Source organism: Triticum urartu, chromosome 7A, assembly GCF_056163025.1.
Source record: "Triticum urartu cultivar PI428250 chromosome 7A, HENAU_Tu73, whole genome shotgun sequence".
NCBI classification, from domain to species: Eukaryota; Viridiplantae; Streptophyta; class Magnoliopsida; order Poales; family Poaceae; genus Triticum; species Triticum urartu.
The window spans coordinates 438,347,517-438,365,063 of record NC_141879.1 but is presented as its reverse complement, the minus strand read 5'-3'; the positions used below and the strand labels follow the sequence as shown (position 1 = coordinate 438,365,063).

Here is a 17,547-nt window from a genome sequence, read left to right as displayed (position 1 = left end):
TTTTTCCTTCTTTTCTTTTAATCCAGCCTGCTAGGCCTCCTATTTTTTTCCTCCTTTGAGATGGCCCAAGGCCCAGCCGGCGCCCTCCCCCTAGGCCTGGCCGATCCCCTCCAAACCCTAGCCCGATCGCTCCCTTCCTCCGTTTTCCATCCAGCGCCGCCAGGGGCCTTCGCTCGAGGCCTTTTCCCCCATCCCCCTCGATCCCCATTATCTCGATCCCCTTCATCCAGCGCCGCCACAGGGGAGGAGACCCTCGTACCAGTGCCCGATCCCCATCGCCTCCTCACGTCCCTTGACGCGCAGCGCCCGATCTCCTCGCTGCTGCTTCCGCCATGGCGTCGTGCCCTGCTTCTTCTCCCACGCCGACGCCCTCCTTCGGCTGCTCGTGCCTGCAGCTCCGTCCGCGAGCATGTGCAGCCATGGCGCCACAAGAGCCCGCACCCGACCCCCTCGCCGAGACCTTGGTCGCCGCTGCGCCTTCTTGCCTTTGTGCCTTGCCTCACCTCCTGCCTCCCTCTGCAGCGCCAGGCCGCAATCGCGCCTCCTCCTCGCCGAGTCCCCATCGCTCGAGCGCTCGAGGAGAGGAGCTCCTCGAGCACCTACGCCCCGCACCCGGCGTCCTCTGCGCCTAGCAGGAGCCCCAGCACCGGTCGCCCTACACCCGCGAGCACCACTACCTCCGGCGCGTCTCAGCCTCTGTTTCCGGCGACCTTGACCTCCCCTACGACAGCCCCCTGCATCGAGCTGCGGTAGCTCGACCGCTGCGCATGACCCTGTGTTTGACCCCGGGAGCACTTTCGGGTCTTTCCCCAACATCGTGTCTTCTTTTTGGATCACGCCAAGATCAGGGCCCTAGTACCACGACGACCGACGCAAGTTTCGCTACCGTCGCCAAAACCCGAGACAAAGTACCCTGACGGTTCGTCGAGACCGGCAAGTCACAAGATTGTCCTGGATATCGTCAAGTACTACGACGACCCTCGAAAACCTCGGATTCACCAAGTTCCCACAACGATAAGTGTGACTCTTCGGATGCGCTAAGTTCCTCTACACAAAAACGCCTCATGTCGGCAAGACCCGCAAGTCGGACCCCGAACGATCGACGTCTCGTGGACCGTGTACAACTACCATCGCCCCGAAGACGTTGGAGTCATCAAGTACCTCTCCAAAACGAACGTGAACGACTACCGCCGCCAAGATCACGAGTACCTCTACCGTCGTCATGTACCCCTACTTCCACTACGAACGTCCCGAGAACGTCTACTTCCTCTACTTGGCACCGATCGAGAACCGTCCCGTTTGCACACTTCAAAGGTATAACCCGAGACGACGTCCGTGTAACGAATGCTTGCGATGTTTGAGATGCTCATGTTCGAACCGTGTTCGAGTTGTCATTGCACGTTCCTCCTCGGTTGCCATGCCGTCGACCCATGGGGAACCCGGTATCCGGGATCACCCCACCATCCTCGCATGATCCGTTCATCCACATTTTCTCTTGCACCGACATCTCAATGAGTTGTCGGATCACCCGGAATGTTGCCGTGGCACCATTTCCGTGGTAGTTGGCGTGGCACCCTTTTTGTTCCGCCATGACGACCAAATGCTTCATAATGCTCATGTCAACTCTTAATAAAAATTGCATAAAACTTGCTCATGTCATTCGCATCATGATAATAACATTTAAATGTTTAAAATTGTTGTTGCACCAAATTGATAAATGCATATGAGGATTTACCGGATTTGTTGTTGGTTATATCCGGCCTCATTTAATTTGTTTAGATAGTATAGTTTTGTTATGCTTCACCTCTTGCCATGTTAACCAACATTTAATTTTGTTGAGTATCTAACCGAGAGAGAACTAAATATTTGATGTGGTGTTTTGTCCATATGCAACTCGTTGCATATTGAGCTCCTCTTAACTTGTAGAGTTGTTTGTGCACTTCGCCATGCCATGCATATTTAAACCGGACATGCATCATTCTTGGTTGTGCATCATGCCATGTTTATGTGATGGTTGTTTACTATGGTGTTTGCTTCTTTCCGGTGTTGTTTCTTCGGGTTGGTTCCGTTAACGTCGCGTTGTGAGGAACCGTTCGACTACGTACGTTTGTCTTCTTCATGGACTCGTTCTTCTTCCTTGCGGGATTTCAGGCAAGATGACCATACCCTCGAAATCACTTCTATCTTTGCTTGCTAGTTGCTCGCTCTTTTGCTATGCCTATGATGCAATACCTACCACTTGCTTATCATGCCTCCCATATTGTTGAACCAAGCCTCTAACCCACCTTGTCCTAGCAAACCGTTGTTTGGCTATGTTACCGCTTTGCTTAGCCCTTCTTATAGCGTTGTTAGTTGCAGGTGAAGATTGAAGTTTGTTCCTTGTTGGAACATGGAGATGTTGTTCCTTGTTGGAACATGTTTACTTGTTGGGATATCACAATATCTCTTATTTAATTAATGCATCTATATACTTGGTAAAGGGTGGAAGGCTCGGCCTTATGCCTGGTGTTTTGTTCCACTCTTGCCGCCCTAGTTTCCGTCATATCGGTGTTATGTTCCCGGATTTTGCGTTCCTTACGCGGTTGGGTATAATGGGAACCCCTTGACAGTTCGCCTCGAATAAAATTCCTCCAGCAAGGCCCAACATTGGTTTTACCATTCGCCACCTAGCCTTTTCTTTCCCTTGAGTGGGCCGGCTCAAGGGTCATCTTTATTATAACCCCCGGGCCAGTGCTCCTCTGAGTGTTGGTCCACCTTGTCAGCCGTCGGTGGCCACCATGGGCAACTCTGGGCTGGCCTACCAGAAGTTTGGACAATCCGGTGTGCCCTGAGAAAGAGATATGTGCAGCTCCTATCGGGATTTGTCGGCACATTCGGGTGGCTTTGCTGGTCTTGTTTTATCATTGTCGAAATGTCTTGTAACCGGGATTCTGAGTCTGATCGGGTCTTCCCGCTAGAAGGAATATCCTTCGTTGACCGTGAGAGCTTGTGATGGGCTAAGTTGGGACACCCATGCAGGGTTATGAACTTTCGAAAGCCGTGCTCGCGGTTATGGGCAGATGGGAATTTGTTAATGTCCGATTGTAGAAAACCTGAAGTTGACCTTAATTAAAATACATCAACCGCGTGTGTAACCGTGATGGTCTCTTCTCGGCGGGGTCCGGGAAGTGAACACGGTGTTGGAGTTATGCTTGACGTAGGTTGTTCTAGGATCACTTCTTGATCATAGTTTCTCGATCGTTCTTTGCCTTCTCTTCTCGCTCTCTTTTGCGTATGTTAGCCACCATATATGCTAGTCGCTTGCTGCAGCTCCACCTCATACCTTTTACCTTACCCATAAGCTTAAATAGTCTTGATCGCGAGGGTGTGAGATTGCTGAGTCCTCGTGACTCACAGATACTTCCAAAACCAGCTTGCAGGTGCCGTTGAACCGTGCCGGTGACGCAACTAAGCTCAGGAGGAGCTCGATGAAGATCTTGTCCTTTATGTTGTTTCGTTTCAGTCGATTAGTAGTGGAGCCCAGTTGGGGTCGATCGGGGGCCTTGTCGCATTTGGGGTTCTTCTTTTATTTTGGTTCCGTAGTTGGACCTTGATTGTATCTGGTTGATGTAATGCTTTAATTCTTGTATTGCGTGAAGTGGCGAGTGTAAGCCAACTATGTATCTTTTCCCCTATTGTATTACATGGGTTGTGTGAAGATTACCTCACTTGCGACATTGCTTTCAATGCGGTTATGTCTCTAAGTCGTGCTTCGACACGTGGGAGATATAGCCGCATCGAGGGCGTTACATGGCACCAATCCAGACAACTACTCATCGCGAGAAAGTGCGGTAAGCTATGGATTCAGACCAGATATGGAAGGACACATGATATCAATCCAGACAAGTACTCATCGCGAGAAAGCGCGGCAAGCTATGGATTCAAACCGGGTATGGAAGAACACGTGGCACCAATCCAAACAACTACTCATCACGAGAAAGTGCGGTAAACTATGAATTCAAACAGGATATGGGAAAACACGTGGCACCAATCCAGACAACTACTCATTGCGAGAAAAGCATGATAAACAATGAATTCAAACCGGACATGGAAGAATATGTGACAACAATCCAGACAACTACTCATCGCGAGAAAGCGCGGTAAGCTATGGATTCAAACCAGATATGGAAGGACACGTGATATGAATCCAGACAAGTACTCATTGCGAGGAAGCGTGGTAAGCTATGGATTTAAATCGGACATGGAAGAATACGTGGCACCAATCCAGACAACTACTCTTCACGAGAAAGCGTGGTAAACTATGAATTCAAACCGAATATGGAAAAACACGTAGCACCAATCCAGACAACTACTCATCGCGAGAAGGCGCGGTAAACTATGAATTCAAACCGGATATGGAAGGGCACATGACACAAATCCAGACCAGTACTCATCGCGAGAAAGCGCGGTAAACTATGGATTCACACCCGATATGGAAGAACGCGTGGCACAAATCCGAACAACTACTCATCAAAAGTAAGCGCGGTAAACTATTGATTCAAACCGGATATGGGAAAACACATGGCACCTATCCAGACAACTACTCATCGCGAGAAAAGCACGATAAAACTATGAATTCAAATCTGATATGGAAGAACACGTGGGACCAATCCAGACAACTACTCATCGCGCGAAAGCGCGGTAAGCTATGGATTCAAACCAGATATGGAAGGACATGTGATACCAATCCGGACAAGTACTCATCGTGAGAAAGCACGGTAAGCTATGGATTCAAACCGGATATGGAAGAACGCGTGGCACCAATCCAGACAACTACTCATCACGAGAAAGCGCGGTAAACTATGAATTCAAACCAGATATGGAAAAACACGTGGCACCAATCCAGACAAGTACTCATCGCGAGAAAAGCACGATAAACAATGAATTCAAACCGGATATGAAAGAACACGTGACACCAATCAAGACAACTACTCATCGCGAGAAAGCGCGGTAAGCTATGGATTCAAACCGGATATGGAAGGACACGTGGCACTAATCCAGGCAGCTACTCATCGTGAGAAAGTGCGGTAAGCTATGGATTCAAACCAGATATGGAAGGACATATGACACCAATTCAGAAAACTACTCATCGCGAGAAAGCGCGGTAAACTATGAATTCAAACCGGATATGAGAAGACACGTGGCACCTATCCAGACAACTACTCACCGCGAGAAAAAACACGATAAAACTATGAATTCAAATCTGATATGGAAGAACACATGACACCAATCCATGCAACTACTCATCGCGAAAATGAGTACTGTAGAATCCAACAAAATAGAGTACGTGGCACAAATCGAAGGAAAGGACTTCTACGCGAAATCTAGATGAATAAAATGCGTAGTCGCGTAGATACACGAAGGCGAGAGACACCATCGTCCATGCACGGCGTGTCGTGCCATTTTAAACTTTGGAGCTAGACTCGATCGGGATGAACAGAGTGGGAGTGGTTGTTCAACTGACTGACATAGTACCCAGGCCCAGACTGACCTGCCACGAGTCACCACCAGGTGAACAGAAGGTTTAGCTTGGCGTGTGTAAGTGCCTGTTCGGAAACTCTTCTGTCCCTTAAACTCCGCTCCGCTCGGGAGCTGGTTTCAAGCCACTCCCTGCTTTTGTGCTGGTGCTCCCTCCGCTCCGGGAGCTGCAGTGGGGGAGCGGAAAGAATCCGAACAGAGCCTAAATTAGCAGGATTAACAAGACTCATAGTAATAGTCATCGCAGAAAAAAAAAGCAAACAAGACTCATAATAGTGGAGGTGGAGTGCGTACGGTACATACTCGCGTTTGGCAGCTGGAATTTATGGGCCTGCTTTACTTTGGGTGTGGCAGCAGCCGTAATCCAGCCAGCCAGCCGGTAAAAAACAATGGCCTGCCATATTCGCAGTCTTTCTACCGTCTTGCTGCTGCACCCCCAGGCCAGGTTGGCCCACCACCCTGCGCTATCACGTAGACGGCAACGCCCGATCGCCCGCCGTCGGATGCGCCGCGTGCGGCCAGGATGGGGCTTTGCCCAAAGTGGTTGCACCGTGGTCCCTGCGCCGGGCCGAGCGCTCTGCCTATAAGAGGAAACCGTGGGCACTCCCGCACCTCCACCTGGTACTGAGAGGAGGAGAGGGTTTTTGGAGAGGAGACTCTTGCCATTCCTCCCCGGCCGCATCTCTGCTCGTCTCGCCGCGCGCTTCAATCAATCAGTAAGAGGGAGGGTGGTGATTTTCTTGCTCGGCCTTCGTCCTCCTCTGTTCTTCTTTCTTTTCTCCTCTGATAATTTTGCCAGTGATATGATCTCTCGCTCGCTCTGCTTTTCTTTCTTGTGTTGTTTCTTTCCGCCTCTCTCCTTTCCCCTGGCTTCTTTTGGTTAATAATCTCTCTTGCCGGTTCTAGTTTTTCCCCATGTTATTTGGGAGCGATGCTCGTCTCCGTATATGTTCCCGATCTACCTTCTGTCTAGACCCGTGCTGGTTTACTGGCAGTTCCTCTCGTTCTCTGCCTACTTCTTGTTCTTGTTCGTGTTCGATCAGTCTTCTTGCGCAACTTCCTTTACTTGCTTCGCCGCCCTCCTTGTCTTTGGCCTAATCTCTCTGCCTCTTGTCTTTAATCTCTTGCAGGTGTTGATTAATCGGCGTCGGATCCACCGATCTAGAACATCCAGGCCACCAAGAGATGGGGTAATGCATCTTCTTTGCTCTGCTTCCTTCTTTTTCTCTGTTGCCATGATTCCTGCATCTTTGTGTTCCTGTGTGTGTCATCCGAGTGACTGGGGGCGTAAGAGGATTCATTCTTTTTTTTGAGAGAGAGAGATTTCTTTTCCTGTTTTTTTAGGAAAACCTTTTCTGTTGATTTTTTTTGAGACATACCTTTTCTGTTGATGATCGTGGTGCACTTCACTCACACCAATCCGGCCTCTCGTACGCCAGATCCATATTTTCCCAGCCATATGGGCTGGATGGGCCGGCCTGGTTTACATCTACCTGTTTTTTTAGAACAGTCGGGCTAGATTTACTTGTGTTTTTTAGGGGCGTTAGCGTAGATCTAGTATCAGTGAAGAAACAACAAACTGCTAGTAGGAGATTTGTTTCTTTTTTTATCCGAATTAGGAGATTTGTTTCTTTTTTTTATCTGAAGTAGGAGATTTGTTTCTGGCCCAACTACCTAAATTGAACTGCCCTTCTGAAGCGAGACTAACTGGAAGGTTTGTGGTGAACCGGAACACCGAGTGAGTGCGTGCGTTAGTTGGCTCTCACGCGAGATCTGAATGGGACGAACTGAAGAGCGTTGCTTGTACAAGGCGACAGCCTAGCTAATCAGCCTAGTGTATTGTCCCGCTAATCGGGGACTAATTGCCTTGCTGGGTATTAGCCGAGATGAGCGTGACAGTAGCAGACTCTGTTTCTTTTTCTTCATAATCACCATGCCTAGACGGCTAGACTGACAGGTCAGCAGAGGATCTTGCCGTTTGTAAGTATTATATTAGTGCTGTGGTAGGATTAATAGTAGCACCAGGACTCATAATAGCGGAGTGTGCGTGCTCGCGTTTGGCAGAGGGGAAGGAGGTGCCCGGCCGTTGGAATTCTTGTGCCTGCTTTACTTTCCTTGTGCCAGCCACACCACAGCCAGTGCCAAGGCCACACGTAATCCAGCAGACAGGCAGGCAGGCAGCCAGCCAGCCGGTCAAAAAACGCATCTGCCCACAAGCAAACAAGCAAGGCCTGCCATTTCCGCAGTGTCTCTCTCAGCTGGCCCACCACCCCCCCGCTGCGATCACGTAGACGGCCACGCCCGATCCACCACCGTCGGATGCGGCGCGTGCGGCCACGATGGGGCTTTGCCAGGAGTAGTTGCACCGTGCTGCCTGCGCCGGGCCGCGCGTTTGCATATATAAGAGGAAAGCCGTGGGAGGGGGCTGCAGCGAGGCGCTTGCCATTCATCCCACTTTTCTCTTCCCCATCTCGCACGCTGCAACGCTGCTGCTTCCACCAAGACACAACAAGAGAGAGAGAGAGAGAGAGAGAGAGAGAGAGAGAGAGAGAGAGAGAGACCGAGACCTTGCTGGTGATTTTCTTGGCCCTCTTCATCTTCCTCCTTTTTCTCCTTCATCTTTTTCATCTCTAATATATTCTTTTACCAATGGTATGATATGATCTGTGCTCGCTCTGCTCTTCTTTCTTTCCGCTTCCTTTTCCTTGGGTTCTTTTGGTTTTGGTTAATCTCTCTTGCCCGCCCTGCACAACTAGTACTAATTTTTGGGAGTATTTCATTTGGGTTTTCTTTTGGGTTTGGTTGATCTCTCTTGCTCGCCGTCGATGCGGCGACGGCGGCCGCCAATGCCGACCGTTCACCCAGATCGACGCCGCGGCCGCGACCACAGCCCTGCGGGATAACCACAAGCACGCCCGGCGCTCTACCCCCATCACGCAAATCGCCACGGCTACGGCCTCCCGCCCCTGGCTGCCGCCGCGCGCGCCCTCGATGAGGTCTGCCATGCCGTCGCAGACCGCCGGAAACGCCACCACCCGCCGCATCGACCTGCTCCAAGGCCCGACCCTTCCCCTCTCCATCCCTTTCCTCACCAACGAGCAGCATGAGATCCAGCAGCAGCCTGCTAAGACAGAAGAACCAAAGCCCCATGTTCCTGCATCTCTCTCTGTGTATAAATGGAGGCTTGGGTGATGCAGTACAACTATTTGATCAAACGTACAAAAAAAGAGCATGATCCATGGCTCTGTTACTCCACGATTGAATGCCTCCTTCCCTGAGATGCACGGTACACGGTGTTCTTGGCAGCACCGTCGTGGTCTCGCTTCTTTTTGTTCTGCCTAATTAGCTAGGTCTCTACTATTTGTTGGCAGCACCGCACGGTATTTCTTTTGGTTTTGGTTGATCTCTCTTGCTCGTGTGTGCGTGACGTGTTTGGGGTATTGCTTTAGAGGGTTTGTGGCCCTTGAGAAGGAGGTGTGCTGGCGTTTGATCTTTAGCCCGAATCTGCATGCTTAAGTCGTGTTCTCCTTAGGATGCGATTTGGTATGTGAATGTGCATGCGCTCCCTCAGTGTGTATGAGCAGCGTCGAATCAGGTCTACTACTCATGCTTACATCTCCAACACTGTTCCATATATGTGTGCATTTATTGATTTATAATAACACGCTTGGTGGGCACAAGAGGTGGTGTTTCTCTTGTTGTTGTGAATTGGTTACATACCATTGCTCCTCTTGTTGTTGTGAATTGGTCACACAACATCAGGGTTTTAACTGCTTACTGTTTCTTGTCTAGTTGCTTTGTGTAAACATCAGTATGTTTTTCTTCTACTGTCAGTCCACTGTCTTGCTGCTTGGTGCAATTTTTCTAGCTGATCATCCCATATTTTCAGGTCTCATATGGAGTGCAGTTCAGACGAGTCGTCAGAGCTAAGTGACGCTGATATCGATGACTATGCTGAGAAGGCCTACACGGACCTCAAGTCTGGCAAGCTTGTGGCGAGGTTCGGCGCCGACAGGTTTAGGTGCCCGTTCTGCCCTGGGAAGAAGAAGCAGGACTACCGCTACAATGAGCTGCTTCAGCACGCAATTGGTGTGGGCGCATCCAACCGTGCTGCCAAAGTGAAGGCAAACCATCAGGCACTGGCCAGTCACCTCAAGACTGATCATGCTGATGCAGCAGGTTCGTTGCCACCGCGACAGGCCGAGGCGCTGATCAACCCTCCAAAGCCAGTCCAGGACCAGGAGCTGTTTGTTTGGCCCTGGATGGGCATCCTTGCCAATGTTCCAGTAGAGCAAACACAGAGAGGTGGAGCCATTGTAATGCAACAGCTAGCCGGTTACAAACCCATACGTTTCAATGCTGTGCATTGTCCTGACGGCGGGTACACTGGCTTTGCAATAGTCCGTTTCAACAAGGATTGGATCGGGTTCAAGGATGCCTTGGGATTCCACAACACCTACAAATCACATCATCTGGGTAAAACGGATTGGGAGGCAAATAAAAGTGACAAGTACATGTTTGCCTGGCTGGCAAAAGAGGAGGATTACAAAGCAGATGATCCAGTTGGCAAGTTCTTGTCAGAAAATGGTGATCTCAAGACAGTGGCTGAACTGCAACAGGAGATGTCCCGCAAGACTGACACTCTCATAACTAGTTTGACGAGCCAGATTAGTGCTAAGAGCAAGTACTTGATGGAACTTGAGTGCAAGTGTAATCAGATGGATCTCGCTCTTCAGAGGGCTATGGAAGACAATGACTCGCTGGACCAACGCTACAATGAAGGTATCCCCCACTCCCCGAAGTCTCATGCAATTGCTGTATTAATGGTACACTCGTTTGCATTGCGAATATGATCATGTCCATTGTATCATGTTTTATTTGTTTCCTCTGCAGAAATGCGAAAGATGCAGTCAACTGCCCGTGAACATTCGTTGAAAATTTTCCATGAGACTGATCAGCTGAGAAAGCAGTTGGATGAGAAAGAGAACGACATCAGAAGGCGATCAAAGCAACTAAGTGAAATAGTTGCTCAAACTGACATGGAAAGAAGAAAACTGGAGAATGAGAGGAAGAAGGTATGAAATTCATTCACATAACTGTTTACTATAAAATGCATCATTTATACCGGAATTCAGTGAATAGCTTTCTTGGTCTAATATTTGACTCTGTTTACAATATACTGATATTGTTCTCGGAATACTAGCATTTTGGCATGCTTGTGGTGATCTTTTTGTAGAAAAATCTAGCTGGCTAGTTATCTTACTGCTGAACTAATTTCCCTTCAGAATGATGGTCAAAACGACTCCCTTAACATGGCAAGAATTGAGCAAGAAAAAGCCAATGAAGGTGTGCGGCTTCTTGTTGAGAAACACAAGGTATGCGATCCTACCCTTCCAATTGTTAGTGTCATTCAAATGTCTTGAGAGTTTCCATTCCAGAATCTAGAATTTACCCTGACATGTCAAATTCATTTTCAGAAAGAGAAGGAAGCCGCTCTGAACAAAATCTTGCTGTTAGAGAAGCAGCTTGATGAGAAGCATCAGCTGGAGCTGGATATTCAACAGCTTAGAGGCAAACTGGAGGTGGTGAAGCACATGGAGGGAGAGGGAGTCGATGTGAAGAAACGTACTGAAGAGCTGAATAAGGATCTACAGGATAGAATCGACGCAATGGAAGACCTGGAAGAGCTAAATCAAGCTCTGATCATCAAGGAAAGGATGACCAATGATGAACTGCAGGATGCAAAGAAAGAGCTTATTTCGGTAACGTTACACACACGCACACACACTTGTTCTCTTTAACAGTTCTCATTTTGTGGGGAAAATTTTGTACACTAAAATCTTGAGCTTGTTGTTTTACAGGGCTTGGTCGATCTGTTGGGCCCTCGTAGCAACATTGGAATCAGGAGGATGGGTCAAGTGGATGAGAAGCCGTTTATTGAAGCTTGCAAGCCAAAGTATGGCGCGGAGGCGGATACAAAAGCTCTTGAATTTTGCTCCATGTGGCAAGACAATCTGAGGGATGCTAATTGGCACCCTTTTAAGATAGTGACCACAGGTGAAAAGTCTGAGGTATGAACAATCAATGGAGTGATTCTTATCTTGTTGCCTTCCTGTCTTAAGCAAATACTACCTCCGTCCTGGTTTATTGGTCCCTATTGTATTTTGTGTCAAATTTTGACCATAAATTTAACTAACAAAATGCTCATGCATGTCACGAAAAGTTATATCCTTCAAAACTATGTTCAAATACGAATCCAATGGTATATTTTTTGTTGACATGCATTGACACTTTGCTAGTTAAATCTTTTGGTCAAAATTTGGCACAAATTACAAAGGGGATCAATAAACCAGGACGGAGGTAGTACTCGCTGACAAGTACTTATTGCAATGATCAACACTTGCTGACAAGTACATATTGCAATGATCAACAATAACATGATGTGATGTGTCCCCCAGCAAATCATCGACGAAGGCGACGAGAAGCTGGTGGGGTTGAAGGAGGAGCTGGGTGAAGAGGTTTACAAGGCTGTGACCACCGCGCTGGTGGAGATGAACGAGTACAATGCCAGCGGCAGCTATGTGGTCTCGGAGCTGTGGAACAACAAAGACAACAGGAAGGCTAGCATGGGAGAAGTGGTGGAGCATATCCTCAAGCAGTGGAAGGCGAAGCGTAAGAGGTGATCAACTTGTCGTACTCGGTACAAGCAGTGGTTTTCCGTTTTGGGGATTCGAGAGGACTTGACAAACTGTTTCCCTTTAATAATGTTGGTGAACTGCAAGACAAGTTATGTGCTGCTCAGTCAGTCTGAGAGCAGTGATGTATGGGAACCCCTTCTATTCCATTCGTAGTTGGCAGACAATGGTTGCAATGAATCGTTTTTTCTTCCTTATGATTGGTTCTTTTTTCTGCAATGGATCGCTTTATTGTCATTCTTAGTGTTTTTTTAGCATCTGGCATGCATGAACGCGATCGACCTATTTTCTTGTGAGGAGCACTTTTGCTCTAAAGTTGGAAGATGTGGTTTAGTCACAAATTTTAGATAATTTGTTTGGTCATGTGAGAATTTATTTGGCGCGTGTGGTTTTTGTATGGCTGACGCTTGATTGGCCAGCCCAATTTTTGGCCGGTCACATCCCGAACATCTGTTGCGTTGTCCTCCAACTGTTGGATTAGGGCCTCTTCCTCGTCTTTGGCCGGTCACATCCCGAACATCTGTTGTGTTGTCCTGTCCTCCAACTGTTGGATTAGGGCCTCTTCCTCGTCTGTGTGCTAAACCATGCAACCGTGTTGTAACACTCACAATGCGGCTATATCTCTCATGTGTCGGGGTACGACTTAGGGGCATAATCGCATAATAGTTTTGTCGCAAAAGAGGTAATCTTCACACTATCTCATGTATTGGATAAGAAAGAGATAAAGAGTTGGCTTACAATCACCACTTACACAATACATAAATAATGCATACATCATCCACATACACTCAAAGACCGACTACGGCCAAATCCGAATAAAAAGGAAGATAAACCCCAAATGCTAGATCCCCGATCGTCCCAACTGGCCTCAACTACTGATCGTCAAGAAACGAAACGTAGTAACGACCCAGATCCTCGTCGAACTCCCACTTGAGTTCGGTAGCATCACCTGCACTGGTATCCTCGGCACCTGCAACTGTTTGGAAGTAACAGTGAGTCACGAGGACTCAGCAATCCCACACCCGCGAGATCAAGACTATTTAAGCTTATGGGTAGGAGAAGGTAGTAAGATGGAGCTGCAGCAAGCACTAAGCATATATGTTGGCTAACATACGCGAATAAGAGCGAGAAGAGAAGCAACGCACGGTCGAGAAGTTAGAAGTGATCAAGAAGTGATCCTGAAACTACTTATGTTCAAGCATAACACAAGACCGTGTTCTCTTCCCGGACTCCGCCGAAAAGAGACCATCACGGCTACACACGCAGTTGATTCATTTTAATTAAGTTAAGTGTGAAGTTCTCTATAACCAGATATTAACAAATTCCCATCTGCCACATAACCGCGGGCACGGCTCTCGAAAGTTTATACCCTGCAGGGGTGTCCCAACTTAGCCCATCACAAGCTCTCATGGTCAACGAAGGATATTCCTTCTCCCGGAAAGACCCGATCAGTCTCGTAATCCCGGTTCCAAGACATTTCGACAATGGTAAAACAAGACCAGCAAAGCCGCCCGATGTGCCGACAAATCCCGATAGGAGTCGCACGTATCTCGTTCTCAGGGCACACCGGATAGGTCAAGCTACGAGTAAAACCAGCCCTCAAGTTGCCCCGAGGTGGCCCCGCAGGTTGCCCATTTCGGACCAACACTCGGAGGAGCACTGGCCCGGGGGGATTTAAAATAAAGATGACCCTTGAGTCTGCAGAACACAAGGAAAATGTATAGGTGGTAGGTAGGCAAATGGTAAAATCAAGGTTGGGCCTTGCTGGAGGAGTTTTATTCAAGGCGAACTGTCAAGGGGTTCCCATAACACCCAACCGCGTAAGGAACGCAAAATCAAGGAACATAACACCGGTAAATGGAAACTAAGGCGGCAAGAGTGGAACAAAACACCAGGCATAAGGCCGAGCCTTCCACCCTTTACCAAATATATAGATGCATTAAATTAAATAAGAGATAAAGTGATATCCCAACATATCCATGTTCCAACATGGAATAAACTTCAACTTCACATGCAACTAGCAACGCTATAAGAGGGGCTGAGCAAAAACGGTAACATAGCCAAACAACGGTTTGCAAGGAAGATGGGTTAGAGGCTTGACATGGCAATATGGGAGGCATGATATAACAAGTGGTAGGTAGCGCTACATAGCGATAGAACGAACAACTACCAAAGCAAAGATAGAAGTGATATCGAGGGTATGGTCATCTTGCCTGCAATATTCTCAGAGTTGTCGAAAGCTTGATCCTCGTTAGCGTACTCAACAGGTTCCTTATTCACGTACTCATCTCCCGGCTCTACCCAAAACAAGAACACAAGCAATGGAACAACAATCAATCACGGTGCAATGCACAAACAACATGATGCAAGACATTGCATGATATGCAAGATATGACGTGCAATGCATATGCGTGCTCCGGAAGGGAAAGAATGATCAAGGCATCAACTTGGCAAACCAAGTATGCCGCTGGAAATATGAGGTGATTTCTATTGAAATCGATATAAAGATCACCGAAAGTGGATGTACGGTTTGCAAATGGCAAGCAAAATAAGAATGACGCAAATCTACCATTAACAGCATGATGCCACTTAGAACGCAATGAGAAACTAAGATACTGCACTCCAACATAGCAACAAAGCATATGGCAGTGATGTACAAGAGATGCTTGACAAAACATGAACAATGAGCTACTGCTAAATCACACTAGAACAGGTTCAAACAAGCATGGCAAAAGTGCAAAAGATATCAGCTTCACAGACTTAGTGAAAATACTAGCATGTCAAAAACAACATCAGGAAGCAATGTTTAGAGCAAGAAAACAATATGCTACAGAAACGTATCATAGCAAACAAAGGCATGACATGATTCTACTAAATTCATAGAACACAAGTCCCTTAATGAACATGAGCCAAAAAGGCACACAAGATATTATGGCACCCATGTAAACATAGCAAGTTTTATAAACAGATTCAGACTTAGAAGAAAAACAGAGCATGGCATAAACAGATTCATGATAGCAACTTTGCGAGCTCATGCCACTCACCACAAAGCATTGCATGACAACATAAGCATACCAATAGCAATATGACATGTTCATGAAGCTAAACATGGCAAGAGAAAGTTCATAGGATGCATGGATCACTAGAAACAACCATGGAAATATCGATTAACATGTTAACAATCTGCCAGAAACATTTTATAGCAAAAGTAGAACAAGAAAAAGACATGCTAGAGCACTCCATAATTTCAACCAGGGGCATGAATGGATAGAGCATAACCACATATTCATAACATCCTTACTGAAGTATCTCAAAATAAGCATGGATCTCATGGTAGCATCAAGTTTACATGGCATCAAAATATAGCAGGAAAAGGACTTAGCAAAATCCTAAGTCCCTGAAAACAGCAACAACACGGAGCCTACTTTGCATGCCTGTGCTAGTCACCACACAGATCACAAAAATACAAGACTTGCACCCGTGTAAGGATGACATGGTATAGTTCACAACACATGTAGATCTCATGCTCATAGAATGCACACATCAAATGCAACAAAAAAGACAAATCACCATGAACTGATAAGTACCAGCAGTTAACATTTTATAGCACTCTTGTAACAATGAAAAGGCATCAAAATGGATAGTAACACGAATGCAAATGCTACTAACATGAAGAGCTCAACGAGGCGAACATTTTGACATATCATATGCATGATTTGGAGCAACGAGCACGGAGATGTGACATGAAGAATAGGGCATGAAAATTACAGGGGGTTTCGGGACTTAGTGAAATATACCCCTCGCAAAACGGATCTAGGGTTTGGGCGCATTGAACGAGGATGGCCGGATCGGAGTTCGCCAGATCTGCGGGGGCTTGCCGGAGGAAGGAGCCAGCGAGGTCGTGGCGGAGGCGTTCGCCGGAGACCGGAGCTCGGGGCGGTGGAGGAGCTCGGTGGCGCGGAAGCCGAGGAACGACGCGGCTCCGGCTGGACGACGCGGGGTCGGTAGCGACCAGTAGTGGAGGCGGGCGACGCCGGCAAGGGCGTGGCGGCGCCGGGCGGAGGACGGGCGCAGGCGCGCGGCGGAAGGAGGCGAAGGGGCGGGCCGGATCTGGGCCCCGGGCAGCGGCGACGACGATATGGGCGCGGGGAGGCGACGTGGCAGGTGGCGATAGGCCCGAGCGGCGGCAGCACGTGATTGGTCGCGGTGGCTGCTACCTCTTGAGCATGCGTTGGTTTTCCCTCGAAGAGGAAAGGGTGATGCAGCAAAGCAGCGCAAGTATTTCCCTCGGTTTTTGAGAACCAATGTATCAATCTAGTAGGAGACCACGCGCGAGTCACCTCATACATACACAAACAAATAAGAACCTCGCAACCAACGTGATAAAGGGGTTGTCAATCCCTTTACGGCCACTTGCAAGAGTGAGATCTGATAGAGATAATAATAATAATAAGATAAATATTTTTGGTATTTTTATGATATAGATTGAAAGTAAAGTTTGCAAAATAAACGGTGCGAGAAATATCTAGTTGACGGGAGATTAATATGATGGAAGATAGACCCGGAGGCCATAGGCTTCACTAGTGGCTTCTCTCAAGATAGCATAAGTATTACGGTGGGTGAACAAATTACTGTCTAGCAATTGATAGAATTGAGCATAGTTATGAGAATATGTAGCTATGATCATGTATATAGGCATCACATCCGTGATAAGTAGACCGACTCCTGCCTGCATCTACTACTATTACTCCACACATCGACCGATATCCAGTATGTATCTGGAGTATTAAGTTCATAAGAATGGAGTAACACTTTAAGCAAGATGACATGATGTAGAGGGATAAACTCATGCTATATGATATAAACCCCATCTTTTTATCCTCGATGGCAACAATACAATACGTGTCATTTCCCCTACTATCACTGGGATCGAGCACCGCAAGATTGAACCCAAAGCTAAGCACTTCTTCCATTGCAAGAAAGATCAATCTAGTAGGCCAAACCAAACTGAAAATTCGAAGAGACTTGCAAAGATAACCAATCATACATAAAAGAATTCAGAGAAGATTCAAATATTGTTCATAGATAATCTTGATCATAAACCCACAATTCATCGGATCTCGACAAACACACCGCTAAAGAAGATTGCATCGAATAGATCTCCAAGAGAATCGAGGAGAACTTTGTATTGAGATCCAAAGAGAGAGAAGAAGCCATCTAGATAATAACTATGGACCCGGAGGTCTGAGGTAAACTACTCACACATCATCGGAGAGGCTATGGTGTTGATGTAGAAGCCCTCCGTGATCAATATCCCCTCCGGCGGAGCGCCGGA

General features: G+C 47.5%; 1 protein-coding gene across 2 annotated transcripts; it reads left to right on the top strand.

The window, feature by feature from the left end:
- Positions 1-6,099: 6,099 nt before the first annotated feature.
- LOC125523015 (factor of DNA methylation 1) lies at positions 6,100-12,409 on the top strand. 2 transcript variants are annotated; one of them, XM_048688047.2, is made up of 8 exons: positions 6,100-6,233; positions 6,648-6,707; positions 9,407-10,299; positions 10,411-10,592; positions 10,803-10,892; positions 10,995-11,279; positions 11,379-11,588; positions 11,976-12,409. In XM_048688047.2, the coding sequence occupies exons 2-8, from the start codon at positions 6,703-6,705 to the stop codon at positions 12,198-12,200; spliced, it is 1,890 nt and encodes a 629-aa protein (XP_048544004.1). In that variant the 5' UTR covers positions 6,100-6,233; positions 6,648-6,702; the 3' UTR covers positions 12,201-12,409. The 2 variants fall into 2 exon arrangements, with proteins under 2 accessions (XP_048544004.1, XP_048544003.1); XM_048688046.2 differs by lacking the exons at positions 6,100-6,233; positions 6,648-6,707 and adding an exon at positions 7,945-8,091.
- The last annotated feature ends 5,138 nt before the right edge of the window (positions 12,410-17,547 follow it).

Coding starts and splice junctions, on each gene's coding strand:
- LOC125523015 (XM_048688047.2), top strand. Junction 10,593..10,802: donor TGGAGAATGAGAGGAAGAAG/GTATGAAATTCA, acceptor ATTTCCCTTCAG/AATGATGGTCAAAACGACTC. Junction 11,280..11,378: donor CAAAGAAAGAGCTTATTTCG/GTAACGTTACAC, acceptor GTTGTTTTACAG/GGCTTGGTCGATCTGTTGGG.